Below are 27,913 nucleotides of genomic sequence, written 5' to 3'. Positions count from 1 at the left end.
GAGCGGACAGGGAGCTCGCTGCTGCCACCTCAACATGGAGTAGCGAGACCCCAGCGCTTACTGCTGAGAAGCGGATTCCACAGGGAGGAACACGGCCTGTGTCTCATTTATCCGCCGAAGAGCCCGCAAATGATACAGCGACAAACGGTTTTTTTTTTGTGAACGCACGGGAAAGCACGGCTTTTATTTGAAAGATGGCGAACGACTCTCCAGCTAAAAGTCTAGTAGACATAGACTTGGCTTCATTGCGGGTGAGTGCTGCCGAACCGAGCCGATGTGGTTTATTTATTTTTTTTTGTTGTTGTTTGGCTGTGTTTTATTTCACGCTGCTCGATAAAACACACGTCCCTCTGTACGGCTAATGTGTGCAAGTTTTAACCTGCTCTCCGGCGTCTCTTCTTGTTAGAGCTGAAGTGTTGAAAATGACCGCTGAGCCGTAGCGAGGTGTTGCCAGTGTCTGGTTTTCCTTTGTTCGAGATGCATTTGGCATGTAGGGTAGACCAGGGCGCAACAGCTGGCTCACTGTGGGCAATGTTGTTTATAAATGACACACATTAACATCGTTTTTTTATTTAATCTGAAACGCATTTCTGTCTTTTCCTTTTCAGGATCCAGCTGGGATATTTGAATTGGTGGAGGTAGTTGGAAATGGCACCTATGGACAAGTATACAAGGTTGGTTGGAGGCGCAGTGCATGGCCTGTCCTGTTTTCACAGTGCAGGCTCAGCACAGCCAGTGTTTTTCTTTTCCTTTATCAAGCATGGAAACAAGGGAACTGACATTAAAAGAACAGTTGAGATGTAGATGATAGGGCTATCAGACTACACCGCCCATGGTTAGGCTGAAAGAAACAGAGGTGTAATATTAGAGTTTCTGGTAAGAGCAGTTTGTTTTGGCATCAGTCTGATCAGAGCCTGTTAATTGTTCAGTGTTGCAGTGTGTGTGTGTGTTTGTGTAAAGAGTGAATCAGACAGTCTACAGTCTGATGCATCACCAATCTTACATCACCTGTCTTCCTGAAAAGTAGGTGAGGAGGCAAGGATGGAGAAACAGTATCTGTCAGGAGACTAATCCTGCTGACCTCACCTTTCTGTTTCTGTCTGCAGCTCCTTCATCTTTTTTTTGTTGTTGTTTTTTTTGTTTTTTTACTAAACCAAAAATTCATATCCTGTTTAAATCAGGACTTTTCCAGTTCAGTGGATGGGAATCCCACTCTCTGGGCCATCTGCTCTTGGTGTCGCATTTCTCTGCTGAAAATTAACATTGCGGCTGTTGAAAGACATTTCCAAGGAGGGAGAAGACACAGCAGACGCTCGTGTTGAAGTCAGAGATGAGGTTGTTGTGTTTGGTGGAGGGTTGGCCTTGGGTTGGAAAAGTCATCTGTCCCTGTTTTCTTGTTATTGTTGCAGCTAGGGAGACAGCGGAGGCTCCATTTTGCTGCTTATGTCTTTATATGTTGTGTTAAGATTTGTGCAGCACACATCTGCAGTGGATTGCTAAGCACAGCACAGACTGTTAATAGGCTAGTAGTAGCAGGCTAGCCAAAAAAACATCAATTTGGTTGTTCACTAAGCAGCGAGCTAAGCTGAGTATTTAATTCTAACAGCCCACAGTGCTCCAGTGACCTGCATTCAATCCCCCAGTGCACTGAACTCCCAGGATCCCCCCCCCCCCCCCCCCCCCCCAGCCTCTACTCACAGAGCTAACCCATCTGCATGCGTGTGCTCATATGATCTCCGCACCTGAAGTCAGCCTTGTGCAGTGAAGAGAGAAAGAGCGGATGATTGACATTAGGAAGTGTGATGCTCGCGTGCTATCTTCCCACCAGATGGTTTTGAGCCGGGGCGTATGGGACAGAGAATTACTGCTTCTCCCTCTTTTTGTCCCTTTAATCTCTTCCTCCATTCACTGTCCAGTGTTAATTCTATTTGCGAGCGCTGCTGTGTGGGAATGGAGCTCGTACCAGAGAGGGCTGTCAGATTAGCCTGCAGTTGACACAAAGACACGGTCGTAACAGCCTGTGTGAGATAAGCCAAACTGTCTATAGTGAAGTCGTCGCTTACTGTCGCCTAATACTGAGGCTAGCTTCTGCAGCTTACTGTCGATCAGCTGTCGATCAGTGCGTTGCCTGTCATGTTAACCAGTCGAGCATGTGGCCTGTGAGCATGTGCAGTAGAGGGGGTGGGGGGTGGCTGCAACTGGTAGAAGAGCAGCTGTCCAGTTCCAGACAGAACCTGCCCACCGCTCTCACAAAGCTGAGTTTGTCCCCTCACTCTCTTTGGGTCTCTCGGTCAGTCAGTCAGTTGGATCCACAGAAAGGAGGTGTTTGTCTGCAGGATTTCAAACGCCAACCGACTGAATAATCACAGCAGCCCCCCAACTGAAAACGGGGTGGAGTTTCTTCTCCCTCTGAGGCTTTTTCTGCTTTGTCGAGCACTTGGTCACAGTTTGCAAGGCTCTTTTAAGATAACACAATGTGCCCAGGCTTCTTTACTCTTTGATTTGTGGTGACTTTTGATTCCTTTGAGACGTTTTTTTTTGTTATTTAAGGCAGACTATAGGAAGCTGAATGTAGAATTCAGTGGAGTCAGGTGCATAGGAGCAGTTTTTGCATTCATATCTTGCCTTTGACAGCCTCACAATAAGCTGATCCTAATCTCTGAGTCTTATTACTCATTCTTAAAGATCCCACTGAAAACTGCTGAACGTTTGTCGATACTCAGAATTGGTTTTGAGTTCATTTTGTTCTGTTTAAAAACGGCACCTCGAGGCAGTGAAATGATAAATGCTCGTGCTTCTCGGACCTGTCAGGCAGTGAATGCTGGCTGCGAGTATCTGGTCAGATTTGTCGCCTTGTTCATTTGCCTTTTGATCAAATAGTTCCTGATTTAAATCATAATTTTGGCAATTTTAGGCTGTATTTTATTACACAAACCTGTCGTGTTTAAACATTTATCATCTGAGAACTTTGAGTTCTTTCGTTAAATATGTATTTCTTAAACAAGGCATTTGGGAAAAAACATTATTTTGGTGTTGTTACTCAGCTATTATAAATTTGGCAATAGTACTGAAAAAAACTCAAACAGTATCTACTGTGATGAAGACCTATAAACCTATTTATGTTTGTCTGCTGTGTTGCACTACTTTCAGCTTTTATCCCAGAAAATTAAAGAACGGAGCTGCACTCTAAGACCCGAAATGCCATGTCAAGGTTCTTGTGGCCATGCTGTGCTGCTGGCTCTCCAGCTACGCTCTGTGCCAAGAGGGCAGCCGTTGCCCCTGGAGGGGTGCCAGACTACAGTGAACTTCTGAAAACACAGCACAGCAGAATTTGACTGACGGCCATAATGAAAATTACGTTATAGCTAAAAAGCCCTTTTTTTTTAAATCACTTGACTTTGCTTCAGCCAGCTGGTTGATGGGAATGGAAGCCGGGATCTATAAGCAGATTGAACTCACTTCACCAAAGTGATTAATCAGTTTGTGATCATATACTTGTGCTGAAAACTAATCTATAAAGAGAATTTATTGCGGTATTTCCATATTATTTAGCTTTTTACCAGTAAAATGCTATTGCAGGGTTGCATTTTGAATTCCTTAGCTGCAAGAACTTAATCCCTCCCGTTACACGATGCATGGTGGAGCCTCTCCTCATTACGCGTTATTTTAAAATCATGCATTTGTATCGAGGCTCTGTTAAAGAGCTGCTCTCGCACCGCACAGAGAGATTCTCTCTGAGTTTCTCCCCCTCCCTCGCTCTTTTATCAGTTGGCCCCGGACCAGCTGGCACAGTCGACCAGCTCAGGTGCGTCACTCTGGATATAGGGATTAAAAAAAAGAGAGAGTGATATGATAACATAGAAAAAGACATCATTCCTCAAATTGTGCGTGGTATGCAGGGAAGATTCCCTCTGCTCTACAGAGTGGCCATATATAGTCAGGCCTGAGGCACCAGAGCCCCCACTGACCTGCCTCCCTGCCTGCTATGCATCCACTGGGTGTGCCAAGGCTGTGTCCACCAGTGTTTTCATACTGTCACGTCTCTGTGCTTCATGTGCACACGCGTGTTCATCCAGTGGTTAAAATCTATGGTGAATTGAATCGACTGGATGCAGAGGGATGTCTTTGGTGCGGTGCCAGCACTCACTGACAATCATCAGCAAGGTCATGTGGCTGAAGCTCGGCAGCTCCTCCTCCTCCCAGCTCTCTCCTCCACCCCCCCCCACCCACAACCTTAGGGGCAGCCTCGCCCCTGCCTTCAGGATAAGAAGCTCTGTCCTCAGGGGGTGAGCTACGCCTGACGGGCACACGGGGTGGGAGCTGCTGCCGAAGAGAGAGTGGAACCTCTCATGCAATCTGTTAAATGCCTACCAGTGCCATATGGTGCTGGGCGAGACTGGTGCTTACCTCAGGGCACTGGTTGTCAGTGGTAAATGCAACAAGGTGCTTTGAATGTTTGTTCAAAACTTTAATAAATGGAACATTGTGGGTTTTATAAAACGGGCTGGTGCTGGAATCTTTATACGGTCTGCAAACAAATAAAGCCCCTTTCTGCTGGTCACAGAGGATTAGATGCCATTTGTGGCCCTTGTAGCAGTGGAGGGCCTGCCTGCTTATCTAATGAATGACTTGTATGGGGCTCGTTGGTAAAGGTCCTGGGAGCCTGTGTGCTCATTGGCTGTTTAGCTCCAGGTCAGAATCCGGGGGTGTTGAATGTGTCACCCGTGCGGCAGCGGGGGCCGGGGTCCCGCATTGTGTCACACTCGCTCTCTTCTTCAGTTACTCGCACACTGCGTTAGCATGCAGGCATGTAAGTACATTCATCTGTGCACTTTTTGAATGCTGATGCATTTCTAGCTCACGTTAAAGCGGCGAACGTGAGACACACACACAGACTCCTCGGCTCTTCGTCCTCTCTAGCTCACACAGTGTGCGTCTCTTTTGTCCTCGTCTCTCCCACAGTGACCCTCTCCTTAATGGGTGTCACAAGACCCGCAGCGTCCTCTGACTGGCCATGCCGCCTGAACAAAACTCTCTGTGTTTGCGCCTCTGTGCGCGTGTGTTTGTGTGTGTACATAGCACTATCTGTGTGTAACTCATTGAGCCACCTCATTACCCGAGTGGTGCTGAGATGAGACACAAAGGCCCGGCAGGCGAGACGGTCTCACACTCGTCTTTCTCTGGCGCCTCTTACATTTCCTTAAGATCATCAGAGAGTTAGTTTTCTGAATTTGGTTATTGCCGATTTTTAAAAAAAACCCTTTCACACCCTTCAAGTGTTGTTGAAATGTTGTTAATTAGTGTTTTGTAACGAGGAGAGGCTCCACCATGCATCTTTGATCCCTTACAGCAGCCAAATGCTGCACTCTGATCAATAGCTGTACAGTCACATCAGACTGGGCTCCAGCTCCAGACTCTTATTCAGCTTTTCATGTGCGCTTCCCCTTCGCACTTGTGCATTTTCTCTTGGTCTCGTTCGTCCCCCGTCACAGTTTCCCTCCCCATCTTTCCACTCGCTGTCCGTCTTTTATCCCGTCTCCACTCACATCACCGTTTCTCTCCGTCGGCCTCCTCCTGGAGCGGAGGCAGCAGGGGCTGAGGCTAAGTGTGTGTGTCTGTGTGTGTGAGAGGGAATTGGGTCAGTATGCTGGTATGCAGCAGCCGTATAAAGTGGTAGAGTCCAGGGAGACAGGGGCAAGGCACAGCCCTGGATGTCATGTGCTGCTGCTTACTGCTGATAGATATTTTCTTTCCCCTGCATCCATCTGATATGCGTTGCAGAAGTGTTCATCTGTGTGTGTGAGCACGTCTTAAAATGGTCCTGTGTTTATATGTTTTGAGCTGCTGCATCTGTCCGAAAGCTTCCCGAGGTAGGTAGGTAGGTAGACCTGCCTGTTCATCACCTTCTGTCCACCTGCCTGAAAAACCAAACCGTGGCACCCAGCGGTTCTCTCCCTCCCTCGCCGTGTGAACCAATAATATGAAACCGAGTTTGTTTTGCACTTACATGGGTCGTTAGAAAGCATGTCGCTCTGCTGAAGTACTCTGTTGTGCAGCGGCAGTAGCGGCAGGCGTAGGTTGACCTGGTTAGAAAGCCAGCCAGGGTTTTGAAATAGTCGCTGAGTGTGATTGATCATGCATTAGCGTGAAAGATGTAGGGAGGGAGAGGCTCATTGTGTTCTGCACAATCAGGACGCAGTGGATACGGGCCGTGTAGAAAAGTGTATGGGAAACTGTACTCCCCCTTTGTCCACACTGACTCTGTGGGCAGACCACTAACGATACTGCTGAGCATTACCGCTCGCTTCTGTTAATCCACCCTAAAACACGAATCGCCGGTTTCCCGGCAGCGATCGTGGATGACTGTTTTTAATCTCTGCGCATGACAGATCTGGATCCTGTCCACAAACGGTGAGAGGGTGTGGACGTTGTGACGGCACCTGAAGTGTGTTTTCTTTAACCGGCACAGTTTCTGGTGAAATAATGCTCACTTAATGGGAAAGTTCGGTTTCTGCTCGCCCCTTATGTCAGCACTCAGTTTAATAGAGCAGCCTCGCTTATTGAGTTTCTAGCGTTGAGTGAGATTTCTCCACAGCGTTGTTTATTGAGCCCTCTTAGAACAGAGCATTTTGTTTTAGGGTAGATTTTAACATAATGTCTCTGGCTCTGTAGGCAGTAAGTCAGTCAGTGGTTTAGTGCTGAGCTGGAGAGAGGCCAGCAGCACATCTGGCCATGGTTAAGAGGAGCTGTGATGGAGGAGTGGAGATGGAGGCCAGGGAGGGCTGAGTGATAGCTCGGTGCCTCAGATAACCCCTCCACAGCCACGCCTAGCGGGCTGCTTCAAGGGGCCCTTCAGGGCCGAACCGCAGCCCTCCTGTGACTGAGCCATCCAGGCTCAGGGGTCTGTGTCCCCGGGGCCCAACCACAGAACAAGAGCTGAAACGTCGGCTGATCGGTCGATCGTGAGAAACTGTAATTGTTGACAGTTTTATCATTGATTTGATTGTTTACGTGGCTTATAAAGGAACATGTCGGTGACATATTGGTTCTATACTACACATTCAACAAACCATATGCAGCATTTCTTTTCTTAAGTCAATTGTGAATGCAGCCAGTTATGCTCAGTGCTCAGTGATTAAATATCCTTGTGAAGGAGAAGAGCATAATTAACCATAATAAGTTAATTATTGTGTCTTAATCCCCTGAAGCTAAGGAGAGCTGGATCCGTGTGGAATCTCAGGTCAGGAGCAGTGTTTTGGAGCCTGGTTTTATATCCTCGTAAGTTTTAAACTCTCAGATGTCAATGTCTGTGTCAGCCTGAAGTTAAGTGAGAAAATAAGCATTTAAGAGAAACTTCAGTTTGTGCTGATTCACATCGTTTGTGCAGCGCAGTGTCAACCCTGAAGTAAGCGCTCAGTGTTTTCTTTATTTCAAGGACAATGGATGAATGGTGGGAGGGGATAAAAGCATGCCAGGGAGCTTGTGTGTGAACCAGGCACTCATCTCATTACTAATGTTGCGTAACCTCGGCTGTTTTGCGGTATCAAAATGCAATAACCTTGTGGCCTAGATAACCCTATCTCCACCCAGAAGCTGAGAGACGTTTGGGTTTATATGACCATAAATCCTTCAGGCTCACAGAGGAGGAATCGTAGCAGAAAACACTGTGCACATTCATATCCTCACCTCCCAGTGTTTATTCCAAAACCAAGTCTTTAAATCATCAATAAACCCAATGTAAACAGACATTTTTGATAGAGTGTCATAGGTTTACACACATTTATCAAGGCGCTGTCAGCTGTAGGATTGTAAGAACTAACAGCTTTGGTTTATCAGCAGCCAAAAAGAGAGATTGACGGCCTTGTTAGAGAGTTATCTGGATCTGATGGCCTCTCCGTGACTACGTCCTCGGATCAAATCAAGCCTCGTCTCTGAGGTTGTCTACACGCTTCCTTGTAGTTACACCTGTGACCCCCAGAGCTGGGGCGTTGGCGTTGGCGCGAGCAGCGAGTGCACGGGGAGCTGTCAGCCATAATGTCAGCGTCCGTGATGTGTTTGCAGTGGAGACCCCTGGGATCAAAGTGAAGAGGATTAAAGGGCATTGTAAAGTGTCCCTCTCCTGTCCAGTGAAGAGAGAGGGCCCCTAAGCCTGCATGGCGTTTATTGTCATAATCCATACAGTTTCAATTGACTATGGAATGCACTGGCTAAGATGATGAAGATGATGATGATGATGGTGGTGGTGTTGGTGTGCGAGTTCATAGACTCAGACTCAGTATCACTGCAGCGTTGTCCCAGGGAAGAAGGGGAATACCCGTACCCATGTGGGCCGGCTCCCAAAAATGTCCCATGTTTTATCTCCCCTCAGAGTTGGGGGTGGGAGGGAGCGTTTCCACAGGCCTCTATTTCGGTCCTTTGTTTATGTAAGGAGTGGCAGTGGGGTGCTAGGAGAGCAGAGGAGTCTGGGAATGTTGGCTCCGTGTGTCTTGGGAATAACATGTTCATCTGTGGTGTGTACTGTACATGATGTATACAGTTGACAACTTTATTTAAGGGAATCTAAATTAATTTAAACGCAGCGTTCATCTGTTTGAGTAGAAATGATCACAGTGGGGGACTGCAACTACCAAATATTCTAATGATCAGTTAATCTGTTGATTTTCTCATTTAAATTAGTTTTTTGTCTATAAAATGTCAGAAAATGTGAAAAATATGCATCAAGGTGATGTCCTCTGACATTTTAATTGATTAATTGCGAAAATAATGTACAGATTAATCTGTAACGTAATAAAAATCATCAACTGCAGACAAATGCAAAGTGACAACCTTATTCAACTTACAGGGAAATACACTGGGATGTATCTAGACTCTGTGCTTCTGGCAGTAACATGTGCACAAGCCTCCTTAGTTCATTAATCATCATCCTGTTGACAGCTAATAAGAGCACAGTGAGTTTGCCATGTGGAGTGTGAACGCTCACCTCTGCTTTGTTTCTTCACAGGGGCGACACGTCAAGACGGGACAGCTGGCTGCCATCAAGGTCATGGACGTCACGGAGGTAAGGCTGACCTACATATTGTTTCAGCTTTGACATCACAGTGCATGCATGTGCAGCCGTCACTCTGCAGAGGCTGCAGAGTCATAAGGAAGTAAAGGCACGCCATAATGCGATATGAAACGCTCTGCTCGACAGAAAATGAAAACCAGTTGCGTTTTCCTGTTCGTGACTAATCTTAAACACAATTAGACAACTCCTCTGCACACGTAACATTTCAGTCGCACTCTGGTTACAGGTTTCACACGAATGCTGTGGTGCATAGTGTTTTTCCGGTCTTTCCAGAGTCACAGATTAGTCATGTCAGGTGTTTCAAAACTTCAAGTGAAGAGGTAGCTGCGCAGCTGTAAGGTTTTTTTCTGCCATTATATTCTAAACACTGGTGTAGTGAAAGTAAGTTAAGTAATCAGATGTGAAAGTTAGACGCTCTGTGGACACAGTGAATCCGGGTATATTTGAATCTTTGCTCTCATTGTCTGGTTAAAATTGAAATCCGTAGACATTCCATCACGTGTGACGTCTTCATGTTTTTGAGAAGAAAAAGCCGTGCTCTTTAACGTGTCCCTCCCCCCGTAATAAACAGCAGGGGCAGGGCAGAGGCAACAGGATGCTTTTGAGTGAAGTGCGTCATTTAGCGGCCAGCAGGCTGCCCTCAGCTGTGGGAGGTCCTGTCTGCAGATGAGAGGAGGCACACAACCACACATGCACATGTGCAGAAACACAAAGCAGAGGGTTTCAGAGTGGCAGTGAAGGCCAGCAGGGCCAGCCACCCACACGGCCATAATAATGATGGAGTTATATGGGCGTAATCACACTGTGTGCACACACACACACGTACAATAACAGGCCTTACTGGTGAATGGGTTCCACTTAGGGCCTTGAGTTCATCTTTTCCCTTGGGGCAAAATCCAAAGTCATCAGCTAAATTGCACCAGTGCCTCACGACGTTGCGCCCCGGCGCTGTGATCATCACGAGCCTGACAGAGGAAAGTGACGCAGCAGCTGATAGCCTGTGTGCCCCGACATGTCTGCTGCCACTCCTCACATACACCTCATGGTGAGTCAGAGTTATACACTCGACTGATTTGTCATGTATAACTAGTATAGAGAGTATTGCCCAACTGTTTCCTGTTCTGTGTGACGTGTGCTAGGTGTGCCTGCTAACTTACAGGCAACAGAGCGTCTGATTAACAGAAAGCAGTTTCCGACAGCCGTCGCCACATATCATTCTGCAGCTGAGCCAGATTTTTATTACCTGCACATTGTTGACGGATGTTATTGTGTGTTGTTGTGTTACCTTGGATGTGTTGTGGCTACATTTTTTGGGGTGTTAGCGTAGACTCTGAACCTTTCAGTTGAACGTACAACCTAATTAAAGCAGAAACAATCGATAGATTAACAAGTAGTTTTTGTAGTAACCTTGTAACCGTTACCTGATGATGGCTGTGTTTTAGTGAGGCTGTGTTAAACTCTCTCCTGGCTGTGGAGCTCATCCACAGGCATGCTGGCCTGTCCAGCGCTACTCTGACCCACATTCTCAAAATCCAAACACTCCGCTCGCCGCCGTACAGGAAGCTAAAAATGCCTTTCTGCGTCGAGGGTCTGTTTTGTTATATATTCAAAGCATTTTCCAATCCTCTGGTATAGAGTTGACCGGACAGTTTGGACAGATAGGGACAGAATTTTTCTATAAAATCATCCGTGACAATTCCAAAAACGTCCACTTAACTTAAAAAAAATATATTTTTTGTTGTCTTTGTATCAGATTAATAACCTCTTGTGTGTGTGTGTGTTATATGTCGACATATTGTTTTGCGCCATCAATTGACTAAAGCTCCACTCCTCCTCGTCTCTGTCTCTCTCCCTCTCTCTGACACACATCACCATATGATTGCGTCTGTCTCTCCCTCACCATGTGACTTGTGGCAGCGAGGCTTTCACAGTCGGGAGTGTGATAATCCAACAGCTGCACAGCAGAAAGGGGGTAGATGAGGAAGGGAGGGTTAGAGTGGGGGGGCGGGTGCACACAACAGAAAGGCTTACGTCAACTCAAACGAGTCATGCAGCAGCAGCGTGGCCGTCTGCATAGACAGATAACTGCCATTTTGCTATAGGTGATGCACAGCACAGAAAACAGTGTGGTAACATGCACACCCAGCATCCCTTTCTCTATGCTTTGGTGCTGTGTAAACCTGGTGATAACTGAAATAAAATCCCTGATAATGTAAAGAGGCAAACCCCCACACTGTAGTGTGCAGTGATAATACTGTACATCCACCCCCACCTTTGGTCTCTGCCCCCCCCCCCCCCCCCCCCCCCCTCTCCTCCCGCTGTACTTTCTATAGGAGAAGCCATGCAACCATAAAGCAAACCACTCGCCGCCACTGCATGTGTTCAATTAGCGTGTCACTGTTAATCACTGTCAAGATGCGGCAGGGAGTTTCGCGCTGCAGCTAGTTGTGACCTTTTGAGAAAGACGTGACGCCGAACGGGTTCACTCCCGTTACTCGCACTAAAGGCCGTCTCCAACAGAGAACAAACACGGCGCGAGAGCTACATCTGGCAGATGGCTTAGTTTTGTTAGACTCCAGAGAAACCCACTGATTTCTCTGTTGAATTCTGTATCTGCATGGCCTTTCCATGATTATCATTTAAGTGATTCTACACCCAGTATACGTGATATTTATTGTTCTTTTTTATTTCCAGCTTTCTTCACAGCTCTAAGCAACTCATGGTCATATTAGTCTGAGCCTCAAGTATATCTGTGGGAGATTTGCCATCAATCTAATGTATATTTACTAACTCACAGTGAGACTCACTCATGCATCACTAATCCCCAAACAAAGGAATCATTTGCCAGTAAATGAGCGACTCGTACTGCTTTGTTAAATAGTCCTGAGACGTGAGTAAGGCTTGGCCAGGCTGAACTAAAACCGCACCAGGGCGTTGCCACATAGCTTGACACTTGCTATGACCCTAAATATGGAAGTGAACTGATTTGGATGTGAAGTGAAATGTCACTCAAGGCCAGATGATGATTAAAGGCCGATGTCCACACAGCGATTATTGTATTTCATCGTTCAGATTTTCCAAAGCGAGGGCAAGCATCCTCCTTTTTAACTTCTGTGTGTGTGTGTGTGTGTTTCCAGGATGAAGAGGAGGAAATTAAACTGGAGATCAATATGCTGAAGAAGTATTCCCACCACAGAAACATAGCCACGTACTATGGTGCTTTCATTAAGAAGAGCCCCCCAGGACACGATGACCAGCTATGGGTAAGTCCTCAAATCCATCCAAGAAATTAAGAGTAAGAAGAAGAATGCAAGAGGAAAATATGCAGCAGCCGTGCTTAGGTTCTACATTTCCTGTTTATTTTTTCTCCCGCACTTTCGGGTATTTTCTCGTCTTCTGATGTTTCATATTTTGTATTTGCTGTGTAGTTGGTGATGGAGTTCTGTGGAGCTGGTTCGATTACGGATCTGGTGAAGAACACCAAGGGGAACCAGCTTAAGGAAGACTGGATCGCCTACATCTCCAGAGAGATCCTCAGAGTGAGATCCTTCTCCTCCTCTCCTCCTCCTCCTCTCCTCCTCCTCTCCTCCTCCTCTCCTCTCCCACTCATGTCCTGTGTCCGTCTCTCCTCCTCAGGGTCTGGCCCACTTACATGCCCATCACGTCATCCACCGTGACATCAAGGGCCAGAACGTCTTGCTGACTGAGAACGCTGAAGTCAAACTGGGTGAGGGCAGCGCAGATCTCGGATCAGTGTTGATCAGTTGTTCTGCTGCTGAATCTACACTTTACACTTACAGTCTGTCCCAGATAAAAAAAAAGCAACTGCCTTGAGATAAATGTGGATAAATCTTTGTTGTCAATCAAAAACGTTTGCCTTAGAGAGAGAGACGAGTCCTGATCCGGTTGATTTACAGCCCCTGAAAACTTGGTATCAGAAAATCAGAGTTAAAGTTCATGGCTTCCATTCAAAAGCCCAGCTAATCTGCTTTTTGGGACTATGTGGGCTGTGGCTTGATAAGATTTCAGTGATAACACCGACAACACAAGCAAACAGCCGACATGCACTGAACTTGATTGTTGTTATAGCGCCTCTAGTTTCCGCAATAGAAAGGACAGGTGAGTTCATGCGTCTGCCAATGTGCTGTGAATTCCTCGTGCATTAGATCCACAGTTTGAGTCCCACACAGGAATTGGGAAACCTGGCCACTAACAATGAAAACAGTAATTACAGAATGTAAATTCATCATTTGACGTCATGAAATTATTAAGAACTTCAAATAATGAATTGTTGTCATGGCGGTAAAGTCAGCTGTGACTGATAACGCTTAAAAATGCCAGCGATTGATTACGATCTGCCCGGCAGGTTTATTCACAGGGAGGAAAGCCGCAGACTTCTGCAGCCCTTCGTCTCCTGAAATGAATTTTAATCAGAGCTTAGTCTAAGAACACGGACGCACAGCACATTGTTGACCCTGGTCACTCTCGTTACTCTCTGCAGTGGACTTTGGTGTGAGTGCTCAGCTGGATCGGACAGTGGGGAGGAGAAACACCTTCATTGGGACTCCGTACTGGATGGCCCCCGAGGTCATCGCGTGTGACGAGAACCCAGACGCTACGTACGATTACAGAGTAAGAGCCTCCAGCAGTCGAAACATGACATTGCGTATTTGTATAAAGCAGGTGCATTGTACCTGTGAATGTCTTGATTTGTCAGAACACGTGTGCCTGTTGTGGTTTTGGTTAACGGGCGTCATCTTCTCTTGCAGAGTGATCTGTGGTCCTGTGGTATCACAGCTATTGAAATGGCTGAAGGAGCCCCACGTGAGTGCCGGTCTTTAGCACTGTTAGTGTTTTCGTGTTGATTCGGTCTCTTAAATTCTTACTGATGCGCGTGTGCCTCTCTTCCTCCAGCTCTCTGTGACATGCACCCCATGCGTGCGCTCTTCCTCATTCCGAGAAACCCTCCTCCTCGGCTCAAATCTAAAAAATGGTGAGTGCCGCTGGGAGAGGATGTTTTCTGTGGGCATGTACGAGTGTTTCCATCCTTTCCAACCTTGTTTTTGCCCTGATAAATCCTTATATATCAAGTTAGCCCATGATATTTTATATATAGATTTCCTACTATTTTGATTTTTATCTCTGACCTCAGACCAGAAGCTTGAGTCCTGAGCTCAGCCTTTCCTCTGTGCTTTGCTGCTGAGCTGAACATCTGTGGTACACCTGCTCTGGCAGACTCAGCCTCTCCTGGCACACTCTGCAGCGCTGCTCTGGATGCAGGCGCTGCAGGGGAAAAAAAAAAAATCGAGCCTTTGACTCTTGATGAATGATGAATTTGGAATTTTAAACACTTTAACGTTTCCTTTAAAAAAAACAGAGCATAACCTATAACATAAGGGTGGATGCTACGTTGTTATAATGCGGTTTTGCTGTTGTCATTTCAGTTTTCAGTTGTGTAATTAAAAGTGAGCCTGACCCTTTAACAGCAGCAGGTGCAGATGATGATGATAATTTCATTGTGCTGCGCCTCATATTTCAGAGGTTTCATGGTGTATATGCAATGAAAGCTTCAATGCTTCCTGTCCATATGCATAAAACTCAATTTAGACCGAGAAACCAGAGGCTGTTGTCATGCGGTGGAGTGTTTCAGAGGCCTGAGAGTTGTTAGGACTGATGGGTAATTTGGAATCAGAGCTTGTTTGCAGAAATGTCTGTTTACTTAGGATCCCTGGATGTGCTCTGTCCTTGTGTGGCTGAAATATTTGTCTGGCTCCCACTGTCTCTTTTTATAATTCACCCTCTCTGTCGTCCCCGCAGGTCCAAAAAGTTTTTCAGTTTCATTGAGAGCTGTCTGGTGAAGAACTACACGCAGCGCCCTCCGACAGAGCAGCTGCTGAAGCACCCCTTCATCCGAGACCAGCCCAACGAGAGGCAAGTCCGTATACAGCTCAAAGACCACATCGACCGGACCAAGAAGAAGAGGGGAGAGAAAGGTGTGTCTCTCTTTCTGTGGGACTAGCACAGAAAATGTCCACTGTGTATAATGCATAATAAGAGCCAGTTTCTGCTGAGTTTACAGGTGTGGTGAGTAGCTCTGAGTGACTAATTCATTTTTCCATGTGCAGATGAGACAGAGTATGAGTACAGTGGCAGCGAAGAGGAGGAAGAGGATCCTCCAGAGCAGGAGGGAGAACCCAGGTGTGATTTTGTAGTCACCGCACTTCATGGAAACGGCTATATCTACTTTTCCGAAGTCTAATCTAACCCCTCTGTCCCCGATTCCTCCCGTCATCCAGCTCCATTGTCAATGTGCCGGGCGAGTCAACTCTGCGCCGAGATTTCATCCGCCTGCAGCAGGAGAACAAGGAGCGGTCGGAGGCGCTTCGCCGCCAGCAGCTCCTCCAGGAGCAGCAGCTCCGGGAGCAAGAGGAGTACAAGCGGCAGCTACTGGCCGAGAGGCAGAAACGCATTGAGCAGCAGAAGGAGCAGAGGAGGCGGCTGGAAGAGGTACGGTGATTTGGTCATCTCCTGGACTGGTGAGAGATCTGGAGAGCTGAGACGGAAATGATGGTTTCGTTGACTTTTGGTTTTGATATTTCTTGGGTACTGTCCCCATAGCAACAGCGACGTGAACGGGAGATGAGGAGGCAGCAGGAGCGTGAGCAGCGCCGCCGTGAGCAAGAGGAGAAGAGGCGTATTGAAGAGATGGATCGTAGACGTAAAGAGGAGGAGGAACGCCGGCGGGCCGAGGACGAGAAGAGAAGGAACGATCGCGAACAGGTCAGCTTTAAAATATTTTTCCTCGGATTGAGGAGTCACCACGGGCGCACTATTCATTTATTTACGAGTTAGATTCCCACCAACCACACTGAGCGTTTTGCTTTGATTGGCAGGAGTACATCAGACGTCAGCTGGAGGAGGAGCAGAGACATCTGGAGATGCTGCAGGAGCAGCTGCTCCGTGAACAGGCCATGCTGCTGGTCAGTCACACACACAGACACACACACACATACACACACACACCACATATCATTTCCACAGTTCATAAACACTGTTTTATTCCTCCTGCCTTAGCTGCCAGTACTTATGCTTGAGCAAGTGTTTTACACAGATCAGGATTACAGTAGCTTCTGCGTCCGAGTTCAGTGAACCACCGAAACTGATCCTTCATGAGTTCATGAGCTCAGTGAATAACTTGGGATGTGTTGTGGGTTAGCGTTTGCGATCCTAATCAAGATTTATAAAGCAGAGCAGGGTGACAGATGACTGTGGGAGTCATCAGGAAAGGCTCCATAACAAATCTTTGTTTTCAGTTAATAGGTGCGTTTCTCTGAGTCACCTTCACAGCTTTGATTTTTTCGATTCAGGAGTAAAGTGGGCAAATGTGGTGACAAATGCTGCTGCCTGTGTCCAGTAAATGCTTTGAAAGATGGCACTGACACTGATTTTTAGTCAGCCTAAAGTTGGTCAGGCCAATGCTCCCGTCTCTTCTCACCACCTTGAATCAACCCCACGCTCTGCAACAGGAGTTCAAGTGGCGGGAGCTCGAGGAGCAGCGCAAGGCCGAGCGACTCCATAAGCGGCTGCAGCAGGAGCAGGCCTACCTGCTGTTGCTCCAGCAGGAATCCAAACAGCAGCCTGGCGACAAGACCAAAGTCCCCTCAGACCACATCAAACCTCCACAGACCTCAACCCTGCCCCCTGACAGAGCCCTTAAGGCAACCCCACAAGCTCAGGTCCTCGGCAGTGTTGTTTCTGTAGCGAGAGGCGCTCACGAGTCCTCCAGAGCCCTTCAGACGATCCCCGCAGACAGCGCTAAATCCCAGGCAGCAGTGCCAGAACACACTGACACTACTGAGACCTCCCCCGGCCCCAGCCCCAGCCCCCCTCAGACTGAAACCCCAACTGACTCCAAACCTCCCCAGGCAGAAAGTTCGGAGCCCGACAGGCCTGCCGAGCCCGTCAGTCATCCTCCTCAGCCTATCAGAGAGGTGAACCTCCTCCTCGGCTCTGCCTACCGCGCTGCCTGCTCTTTCCAGCTTCTTCTTGCTTGTCTTCACGCAGCCTCAGTAACCGTGATGACGGAGGTGGTGCGAGCAACAAATAAGGGTTTTCTTTAGCCCAGACAGTTACATTTAATGTAGTGTTTTGTGTTTTGGATGCTGTGGTCTTCTTCCAAAGCAATAACTAATCTGTTACAACACAGGCTGTCTCAGCCTGGCCCTTTTGAATAAGAGAAGTAGGGGGTACGGCGGAGAATGGGGGGTGGGGGGGACCACAGGCTCGCAACCACTCTTTTTATGTCCTGAATAAAACAGAGCTGTTCTCCTCCACTCTTTCTTGGCACTCGCTCTCACTTGCACTGTTGCTGGTCTCTTTGATTACTAAAACCGTTAGGATGTTTGAAATGCTTTGGGTTTAATTCTCACTTTGAGCAGACTGAGCAAGAGAAAGAGAAATACTCAATTTGTAGGTTTGGAAGAATAAGCTAATAATAAGATTCCAGTTTTGCTTCCATCTTTCTAATCTCGTTTTAAAATAATTTATTTTTATTGTTTTCCACATAAGAATAAAGATGACTCCATAGGCTTTTATTTTCTTTAATGTCCCCATAATTTCACCCTTTTATCTTCGGCCATTTGAGTCCAGTCTCATCAGAAGGAAGGTTTTCTTTTCCTCGGAGAACCACAAGCGTTTGGAATTTCTCTTGATCTTGGATGGCCGACCTGTGAAATTCTTGAGTGTGGTTGTTTTCACTCTGTGTGTGGATTGAGCCATTGCATGTGGCTGGCTGAGGCCCAAACTAACACGCGGTGGACGCCCACGCAGTGTCTCCCGTCACCAACAGACCTGTTCCGTGTCATTAACAACGATCTTTCCCTCCATTTATTATTCAAATTCAAGGATGTATTTGTGTGAAAGAGTCCTGTCTCCACCTCTGTCTGTCCACACATACCTGTGTCTGTACGGCTGCCTCAGATGGGCTTCAAGCATGTGTAATATCACTGTCACCAGATGTCTTTACTGTTGATGTTCTTCAGTCAGATATGAAGGTTTCTGAGTATGAAAACATGGGACTGTCATATTAGAAAATACAAGGAGATTGGAACCATTTGAATCTGGAGCGAAAACTATTTTTAGTTCAGTCACTGAAATATTTCTCCTGACCCTCATCCCGTCTCTGTCCTGTACGATTCCCCCATCCCAGGCCGACGAGCGGTACCGTAAGAACATTCAGGGCTCCCCTCAGATCGCCCCTCCTCCCAAGCAGCCCCCTCTGCCTCCCCGCTCCTCCGAACCCTTCTCCAATGGTGGCTCCTCCTCCGAGGCCTCCGCCATGCACCGGCCCATGGAGCCTCAGGTAACTCCTTCCTCCTCCCTCGTCCTTTTTCCTCTTTCTCCTTCTGCTCTGTTCCTCCCTCACAGCATGTTTTCTCTGAACATCCTAAAAATCCAAAGTGTAAAAACAGCCAGTTGTAGTTTAACTTTTCATGAACTAACATGAGAGTGAAAACAGTTTTGTGGAACTCAAAAATCATTTTATTTCCTGAATTGTTGAACGGAGTGAAACACATCATGTTGTGTGTCGTGTTGTGCTTTGTCTGCTGAATGCATGTGTATTTATCTAAGCACATGTATGTGAACAGCCACACACATCTTCCCTCATGTCTCACTGTGTTGTCTGCTTGTTTCACCCCCCCTCCCCTCCTTCCTCCTCTTCCTCTTCCTCTTGTCCCTCCCTCCTCCCTCACTCCCTAAAAGGTCCAGTGGTCCCACCTGGCTGCTCTAAAAAGCAGCAACAGCGCCGCCCCCTCTCCTCCTCCTCCGCCCGTGGTCTCTCGCTCCCAGTCCTTCAGCGAGCCCGGCGGCGTGACCTCTAGCTTTGCACAACTCCACCTGCGTTCCCAGGACCCCCACCATCACCACCACCACCACCCATCGCCCGCACGCACTGACCCCCAACCCCAACTCCCCCTCCACCACCCTCAGGCCCAGTCTAGGGCCGAACACCAGGCCAGCAGCGAGGAGGTGCCTCCTAAGGTAAGGAGTCGATGAGGGCCGCCCCCTCCCCGTTCCCTCCCTGACCTTGACTCCTCCCTCCCTCATTCACTTCCTCTCATGTCAGTCACTTATCATGCTGCTTCGCCACGGCCTGTCTGTTTGTGTTCGCCTTGTTGTGTTTTTAGATCGGCTGTAATTCAGGTGTTACGCACACATCTGTTGCTGAATATGTAGCTGCCACTCTGTGAAGACCTCCGCTTCTGTGTCCCACAGGTACCAGTGAGGACGACATCCAGGTCTCCGGTACTGTCGCGTCGAGAGTCCCCTCTGCCGTCACAGCCCGGCAACCAGGGTGGACAGAGGAACGCTGGCGGGTGTGTAGAGACCTCTGAAACTTTCTGCATTTGGATTATGTTGTTGTTTCAAAGCTTTTAAGGCAGTTGCATACATTTAAACATCAGGTATTATATAAACATCACTACTGTTGGCAGTAATAACACAGGTGGGCAGGACGTTTGGTTATGTAACAGATGAAATAATACGTTTTTTGCTTTTAGTTAAAATTCCTAAGCAGTTATAATGGTGATGGACTGTGATCTGTGCTTGTTAATGAGACTCTGCTCCTCGTGGCAGTAATGTGGAGCAGCGCCCGCTGTGGGACCGGGTGGAGAAGCTGCAGCCTCGGCCAGGCAGTGGCAGCTCCTCCGGCTCTTCCAACTCCAGCTCCCAGGCCAGTCCTGGGGACCGCTTCAGGCCACGCTGTGAGTCCCCCGGTACTGTCCACAGCTACATCACTCCTATACGATGCCGTGCTATCTTCTCATGCTCTGTTAAATCCTGTGCTGTTTCTGTATGGGCACAGGTCCTTTCAGAGCCAGCTCTCCTGGCCCAGTCCTGTTTCCCCTCACTGACGCTGCTTCCCTTTTGTTCTCTCAAAGCTTCCTCCAAATCTGAAGGATCTCCTCTCCAGCGGCCTGAAAATGTTCCCAAAAAACAAGATGAAAAGAACCTGGCCAGGCCGACTCGACCGGCTGTAAGTCCACTGTTTCCAGAGTGCTGGTTAAGATGGTTTGATGCTGAATAGGTGAAAACTGTTTTTTTTCTCCCACTTGTGTTTTTCTCTGTTTTCTACCACTCTAACTATTCATCCACCTGATGTGTGCTACATCTCATGAATCCAATGGGGAACCTCTTAGGGTGATGTGGTAAGCCTGTTAAATGAGACTGTATGATCACACCTGTGCTATGCTTGCACCATCGCCCCACTCATTGCATTACGCGCTAAAGTCTTGTGATAAAAGACCCATTCCTCCTTTGTGAGGATTAACGCAGTGATTATTTTTAGTTCTGTCCCTGGTTCCCGTCCCTTCTGCCTGTGATGTGATCGCCTTCTGCTGGCGTCTGTCCTCATGCCTGCACAGCTCTCTCTGAGTTTGTTTGTCATCGGGGGGAAAAAAAACACCGCACACGGCACCAGATGGGTTAAACCCTCTGCGGCAGCTTCCTGAGCCTGGATTTGAATGCGACCACATTTGAATGCAGACACACACACCACCCCCCCCTGTCCCCCCCGTCCCCTTGTGCTTGTCAGAATGGCTCCTAATCTCACCTGGCTTTGTTGCTGGATAAACTGTGGCCCATTTGCTTTGCTGAACATGTCGGGGGAATATCCCTCCTCCCCTTCCTGCTTGTCACTGACCTTACAAGACAACATTAGCAAGCGTGCACAAGGGAAAACAAGCAGAGGGCAGCGTGAGTACAGTACTAAGGAGCAACATTAATTTAGGACTCAGAAAATGATTTTATTATTTGATTTTTTCCACCAAATCCAGCTAAAAATATACAATACAAAAACACTTAGGTGGGAACAGTTATCTACTGTATCTACCAGGAGATGTGAGACTGTAGGCACATCTGAGTTGAATAAAAAAAAAAAAAAAGGAAATATGAAGTGACGAGGGATGACCTCACAATCACGTCTGCACTTCTCTAAGACTTCGTTACTGTTCCTCTCAGGACCTGACCGCTCTGGCCAAGGAGCTCCGTGCCGTAGATGACGTGCGGCCTCCCCACAAGGTCACAGACTACTCCTCCTCAAGCGAGGAGTCTGGCACCACCGACGAGGAGGACGACGAGGAGGTGGACCAGGAGGCCGGAGAAGAGTCCACTTCAGGAGCCGAGGACTCCAGAGCCGGGTAGGTGGAAGTGATGATGTTGTCCGCGTCGTCTGTTGCATTGCTCGGGATATTTTCTAGTCACACATTATTAAAAAGATGATACTGCATTGTCAGAGCCATCAAAGTGGTGCATGGCGTTTCTGCATGACTGTTAACACTGGTCTGGTTATGGACATCAGATATTCCCATGGCTTCTGCAGGAGGGTGAGTAACGGGGAGACGGAGTCCGCTAACACCATGCTGGTCGAAGACTCGGAGAGCGACCAAGCCACTACGCCCTCCAAGGACGGCACGCTGGTCATCAGACAGGTAAGAGGAAGAGAGACGTCCCACTTCCTGGGACTGCGACGTCAAGAGTTCTTGTTCAGTTATTCTACTTATGTTGTTAGAAATGTCATTTTTCTTTGTCCAGTGTCACCATCAGCAAATTCTGCACCATTTTTCTTTTTTTACATGTTTTAAATTTCAGTCGGTGCTTTTCATTGTTCACGCACAGATGGGGAATCTAATACGTCAGATTGTTATGAGTTGAATTGGTCCCCTAAGATGAATTTAAAGAGTATATTGTGTGTAATGTCTGGATGAGAGGATCTCGTTGTGGAGTAAATCGTGATATGAAGCAGCAGACCAGCAGTCAAACGTACAGCTCCTCCTTCTCTCCACCTGCTTGCTCGAGCCCAAGTGTGCCTGTTCTTGCTTCCAGAGCACCGTTGACATAAAGCATTTGGTCAGTCTCTCATCCTCCTCCTCCTCCTCCTCTCCCTCGGCTGGCTCTGGTCATGGCCACGGCCAGCCCCAGCCCGGCCACAGCCTCCCAGAGAAAAATGGCTTTATCAGCCGTGGACACCACCTACCAGACCTTATCCAGCAGAGCCATCTCTCCCCTTCCTCTTCCACAACCATCTCTTCCTCCTCCTCCTCCTCTTCCTCCTTCCCCTCATCATCTAGCCATGCCAGTCCTGCCATGTCCCCACAGAACCCTCTGGACAAGCTCACTGCCATAGAGGTATGTCACCCTCACATCACAGAGACAAACGACTGAGGAATGGACGGTTGCAGGTGGACAGGCTGAGACATTCAGCAGATTTGTTTTAATGTGTTTATCCAGCTTGAGTCCAAGACTGTAAAGGATTTCTGACTGTGGGGTTTAGAAGAAGACACTGCTAATGTCTTTGTATTGCCGTCCTCTCTCTGGACATGAAGCTGGGTGAAATACATGTATTTGCAAATGCTGTTTTCTCTCGTCATTTTAAAGAGGTTTGGATAATGTCGACCTCTAAGTCTGTTCATACCCACCGTCCAGTCCTTGAGCGTTGGTCTGAACCTCTCTGCACCCTATCCTGCCCCCCCACCACACCCCACCCACCCCTCTCTGTCCTCCTGGCTTCACTCTGGCTCTCCTCTGCTCCCTTCTGGCTTGGCTGACACATGGTTTGAGTCTTCTGAGTGGCTGCAACCTCCCTCCCTCCCTCCTGCACTTCGCTGCGTTGCACTGTGTCTCTGCTAAAACTGCTGCCTCCTGGTGGTAGAACGTGGAGGGTACTAAAACCGGAGCTTCTTGGGGTGAACGGCAAACCAGCATTTCCTAGCAGGGCATCACAATACAGCCACTTTAAGTGGTTGTAGCAGTGGTGGCTGATGGTGTGACTGGTGTCATGCTTTGCAGCACCAGCTTGTAGAAGTGAAATGAAGATATTTCCATTTTTAGAGCGTAATTCTACAAATATGAGCGACCTGCTTACAGAACCGAAATCACATTTATATTTATTTTTAATGACGATTATAGATAACTGCCTCTGTTGTGGTGTGACACATAACTTTGTCACAAACAGCAGGCATCGTGGGTGGTGGATTTACGATTCTCCTCTGTCTGTGCTTTACTGGGAGCAGCTTTTTTCCTCCTAACAACTCACAGCAGCCCGTGTTTGGATCATTTCTCATTTCCCTCAACACATTTCTCCTGGTTTCACATGTTGTTTTTCCTCTGTAACGTTTCTGTCCGTGCTTCCAAACAACTAACAGAACTGCACGTTGTCCTTTTCATTTGATTTGTTGCAAACTTGAATTTCATCGCCAGTTTTCTATTTCCAATGTAGTTTGATTGAACACAGTTAAGCTGAATGCTGTTTTATGAGCCCCCAGAGGCAGAGCTGTAATTCATGTGAGGGGGCCTGTTGCTATTGTAGTTTAAATCAACATTCATTTTACAAAACACAGATACAGACTGGACCAAAGGCTTAATACAGAATCTGTCTCTTGTCTGTGTTAAAGGTAACCTGTTTGGGAAATACTCTGAAACCTCTATTTTCTGAATGTCTCTTAAATCTTTCTCAGTCCCAGTCAGAGAGCAACTCCATGTCCAAACACAAGTCTTCCTCTTCTTTCACTCCCTTCATCGACCCACGCCTTCTCCAGATCTCTCCATCCAGCGGCAGCTCCCTCAACAACATGGGTAATTAAAAACCGTGAAGCCACTTCGATTCCCTGATGACACAAGGATGCATTTTTATCTTTGAGGGAGCTTTTTTTTTTATTTATTTTTTTTTTATGAGCAATAGCTTCTCTCCCTCACATTGATAAAGAAATGATGTTGAAACATTTCAGTGTTGTGCAAGTGAATGTCTGGAGCAAAGTTGCATGTATTTTCTATTAGAAAGTGTCGAGTGATGAGATGGATGATGTGTTGAAATCAGGCACCTTTATGTTCATAAATCATTTGATTCCTTTGGGGAATCCTGCCTGACACGTACCACCTCTGTCCCCCTCCAGCTGGAATTGGACATGACGGACGGCTGGCGGACCCGCTGAGGTCCGACCCCTCCCGGAAAGGCTCAGTGGTCAATGTCAACCCCGTCAACACGCGTCCGCCTAGCGACACGCCAGAGATACGCAAGTACAAGAAGAGGTTCAACTCTGAGATCCTGTGTGCTGCACTCTGGGGTAAGTGTGTCAACATGCGACATGGTAGACACACAACCACCGGGACTTTTACTTATGTTTGCGTGTATGTCCGCGACTGTCCCAGGGGTCAACCTGCTGGTGGGGACGGAGAGCGGTCTGATGCTGCTGGACCGAAGCGGTCAGGGGAAGGTCTACCCGCTGATCAACCGACGGCGCATCCAACAGATGGACGTCCTGGAGGGACTCAATGTCCTGGTCACCATATCAGGTGCAGTACATTTGCTGCTTTCGGCGACTGAACACAAATATTATTTTTTAAACGTATTTGCAGTCATGTGGAAGTTGTGATGGAGGTATGAAGGGATAAGGTGGGTGGTTTTATTTTAATTTATTTATTAACTCCCCGTCCTGCAGGTAAAAAGAACAAGCTGAGGGTGTATTACCTGTCGTGGCTCAGAAACAAGATTTTGCACAACGACCCTGAGGTGGAGAAGAAGCAGGGTTGGGTCAACGTGGGCGACCTGGAGGGCTGCGTCCACTACAAAGTCGGTATGTTTCCTTATCCGTCAAGGATCCTTAAACCTGGAGTGAAGAATATGAGAGGTTTAAAGCTCACCACGAGCTGCAGTTTAGGTGATACTGTCGCTCTCGACTGACTCACTTCTCCTCTTCATTCCAGTGAAGTATGAGAGGATTAAGTTCTTGGTGCTGGCCTTGAAGAATTCTGTGGAGGTGTATGCTTGGGCCCCCAAACCCTACCACAAATTCATGGCCTTTAAGGTGAGTGTGGGTGGAATGACTGAGGACTGTTTTTACTCGTTGCTTCTGCTCTAGTTGACCTGACTCATTTGTTCGTGTTCGGTTTTAGTCTTTCGGTGACCTGGTGCACAAGCCTCTGCTGGTCGACCTGACGGTGGAGGAGGGTCAGAGGTTAAAGGTCATCTATGGCTCCTGCTCAGGCTTCCACGCTGTGGATGTGGACTCCGGTGCTGTCTACGACATCTACCTGCCCACACATGTACGTCGTGAGCCGAGAGTCTGATCCTACCTTGGTTTTTTGTTTTGTTTTGTTTTTCTTGCTTCTTACTCTCTGTACACTTTTTACTTTTCCCCTCAGATCCAGACCAGCATTCAGTGCCATGCCATCATCATCTTGCCCAACACCGACGGGATCGAGCTGCTGGTGTGTTACGAGGACGAGGGCGTCTACGTCAACACCTATGGACGCATCACCAAGGATGTGGTGCTGCAGTGGGGAGAAATGCCAACTTCAGTGGGTAAGTGGGGCAAGTAGACTCAGTTTGACTATTGTCTGTTTGTCACTGTGCACCATCAGTGGTTGCTACGGAAACTGTGGAGCCTCTGAAAACTCCGCCTTGTGTTTGTGCAGCCTACATTAGGTCAAACCAGATCATGGGCTGGGGTGAGAAGGCCATAGAGATCCGCTCCGTGGAGACGGGACACCTGGACGGCGTCTTCATGCATAAGAGGGCCCAGAGACTCAAGTTCCTATGTGAGAGGAATGACAAGGTGAGGGTGTTCCTTTATTATTATGTTTTTAATGTTTAGTTTTATCTTTTTATTTGGATTTTCTTTCGGTCTTTCTTTCCTTCTGACCTTCTGCACTTATAAATCACAGTTACAAAGAAAGCTTGAATATCAGCCTTTACCTCCGTCACTTCAGCCTGCTTCATCAGAAATGTCACCACCTCTGTCCCCCGTCTGTCCCCGTCAGGTCTTCTTCGCCTCTGTGCGCCCCGGAGGTGCCAGCCAGGTGTACTTCATGACCCTGGGACGCTCCTCCCTCATGAGCTGGTAGTCGACATCCCCCACAACCCCGGGCCGTCACGATGACCGTACCTACGCAGCGACCAACAGATGACGATTGTGACTATGACCAACGACGATGAAGAAGAGAACAGCCTTGAGCCTGAGCCGGCTTTCTCTCACCTGCTCGGGCAGACAAACAACGGATTGGACTGTAATCATGAAAAGCAGCGAGGGATGGTTGTGTGTGTTTGGGGGCGGGAAGGTGTGTGCACTGTCACGAATCCACTGAGTGTACTAGTAAACTATTTTACGACAACAGAACCCCCCCACCCCACGAGCCTCCAGGTTCTTCTCACCCCAGCCTTGTTGCCCAACCTTTGAGCTGAACCCACTGCTCCTCTTTCCTCTGCGGGACGTGGGATCTGTTGCCTGTTGATGGTAAATCTTTATGTGTCATAGTAAAACTTTGCATCATGTGTGTGTGTTTGTGTGAATGGAGGAAACACTGAGCATGTGTACGAATGACTAGGTGTGTTTGTCTGAAGGGGACGATGAGAGGCTAAGCGCGAGCAGCGTACACACACTTTGAGTTTAGCTGTTTGTGGCTGTGTTTAGTCCAGGTTTTGTTCGGGGCAGAACATCTCCCTAAATGTTCCCTCTGCGATGGATTTCCACGTCAAGCATGTCATTAAACACCGCTTCACAGTCACCGTTTTAACAGTAACAGTGCTTGACTTGTAAATCTGCCTCTGTGTCTTCACTTTTTTGCCTTCTCCTCCTTAAAGTGAAGATTTTTTTTAAGGGACCTTCTTGATAAATCCATCAGAAACAGGGTACTGGACATGCTAACTACATCAACCTCACGGGCTTTAGACTCTCCCGGGTTTAACCGACACTTTCTCAACCTTTACCACATTGCCTCACGTACTGTAGGTTATGTCAGACAGAGGTAGCCCTGTCTATGACAGCATGTGTGCTTTGGTGTTATTAACAAAATTAGCCCCCCAGTTTTTAATACACTGTATGTTTTGTATGTGACTTGCTGCACATGAATGAAGCATAAGAACACAGGACACACGTGTAGATGAGATTTAAAGGAAGAATCCACCCTGTTCATCGTCAGTCTGTGAAATATTTCAGGGCCTTCTGGGAGCTGTTGTGTTGCAGTGTCTCCGGTCAGCAGGATTTTCCTTCATCCTCTTTTGTCGACCACCACACAGCAGATTAGACCCAGAAATGTGAGGTTCATTACCAGTCGCTGTTTTTGTTTTGTTTGTTTTTTTCTGTTTTTTTTTTTTTTGTTGCTGTTGTCAGGTGGATTTTTCCTTCTAACATCAGTCATAAGTAGGGCTAGGATAAACTGTGAATTAGACAGAATTAGCAGGTGGCCATTAACGTAGCATGGAGGCCAGCGGGCAGAAGTGACACTAAGGGAATGAAGGCAGTGAGCGTAGATGTCACATAAGTGGGTTGAGAAGAAGCTTTGAACGTCACACTCCACAGAGAGGAGGAAACCACGACCAGCTGATGGTCCTCCATCTGCACGGTGCAGCTCCATCAGCTCCAGCTCTGTAGTAAAGAGACTTTAGCTAAACGGTTGCCTTAGAAGTTTTCTCAAGCGGATAAACACTGCTCAGAGTCCTCTGTGAAGACCGAAGACATTAGGATTTTGTGTGTTGTAGGAGCATTTTAGTGTGAACCAGCCATGTGAGTCAATATTGGACCTCTTTCTTTTTTTTGTTTTTGTTTTTTCCTTCAGACAGGCAGTTAGTTTATACAGCCCAGGATCAAAGAGACAGATACACAACTTTAACTGGACCATTACTCCATCCCACAATGGTATTTTACATCTTCAGTTTATTTTTTCTTCCTCACTCATCCCCTGAAACCTGAATAACTGTGCGTACGTATGAATGAGAAAACCTGATGACGGGACTCAGATCTGCAAGGTTACACTCGCATCGCGTGAACCCGACTCTTTGGTCCTGCTCTCAGT

The 27,913-nt window shown here is 47.6% G+C and overlaps 1 protein-coding gene across 8 annotated transcripts; it reads left to right on the top strand.

The window, feature by feature from the left end:
* The first annotated feature begins 3 nt into the window (after positions 1–3).
* Positions 4–26,393, top strand: LOC121177838 (mitogen-activated protein kinase kinase kinase kinase 4-like). 8 transcript variants are annotated; one of them, XM_041032208.1, is made up of 33 exons: positions 4–251; positions 609–674; positions 9,002–9,058; positions 12,205–12,330; positions 12,496–12,606; positions 12,704–12,794; positions 13,569–13,699; positions 13,837–13,891; positions 13,982–14,060; positions 14,885–15,060; positions 15,193–15,265; positions 15,364–15,574; positions 15,686–15,847; positions 15,961–16,047; positions 16,594–17,058; positions 18,276–18,428; positions 18,830–19,108; positions 19,343–19,443; positions 19,703–19,830; positions 20,008–20,102; positions 20,266–20,274; positions 21,086–21,264; positions 21,447–21,555; positions 21,950–22,252; positions 23,581–23,698; positions 24,016–24,186; positions 24,272–24,415; positions 24,562–24,696; positions 24,827–24,927; positions 25,016–25,165; positions 25,265–25,424; positions 25,538–25,677; positions 25,883–26,393. In XM_041032208.1, the coding sequence occupies exons 1-33, from the start codon at positions 195–197 to the stop codon at positions 25,964–25,966; spliced, it is 4,506 nt and encodes a 1,501-aa protein (XP_040888142.1). In that variant the 5' UTR covers positions 4–194; the 3' UTR covers positions 25,967–26,393. The 8 variants fall into 8 exon arrangements, with proteins under 8 accessions (XP_040888142.1, XP_040888141.1, XP_040888140.1 ...); XM_041032207.1 differs by having other exon boundaries at positions 19,703–19,842; XM_041032206.1 differs by having other exon boundaries at positions 19,703–19,842; positions 21,426–21,555.
* The last annotated feature ends 1,520 nt before the right edge of the window (positions 26,394–27,913 follow it).

The sequence above is a fragment of the Toxotes jaculatrix genome, chromosome 24, assembly GCF_017976425.1.
Source record: "Toxotes jaculatrix isolate fToxJac2 chromosome 24, fToxJac2.pri, whole genome shotgun sequence".
NCBI classification, from domain to species: Eukaryota; Metazoa; Chordata; class Actinopteri; family Toxotidae; genus Toxotes; species Toxotes jaculatrix.
The sequence above is the reverse complement of the archived record's forward strand: the minus strand, read 5'-3'. Positions and strand labels throughout refer to the sequence as shown.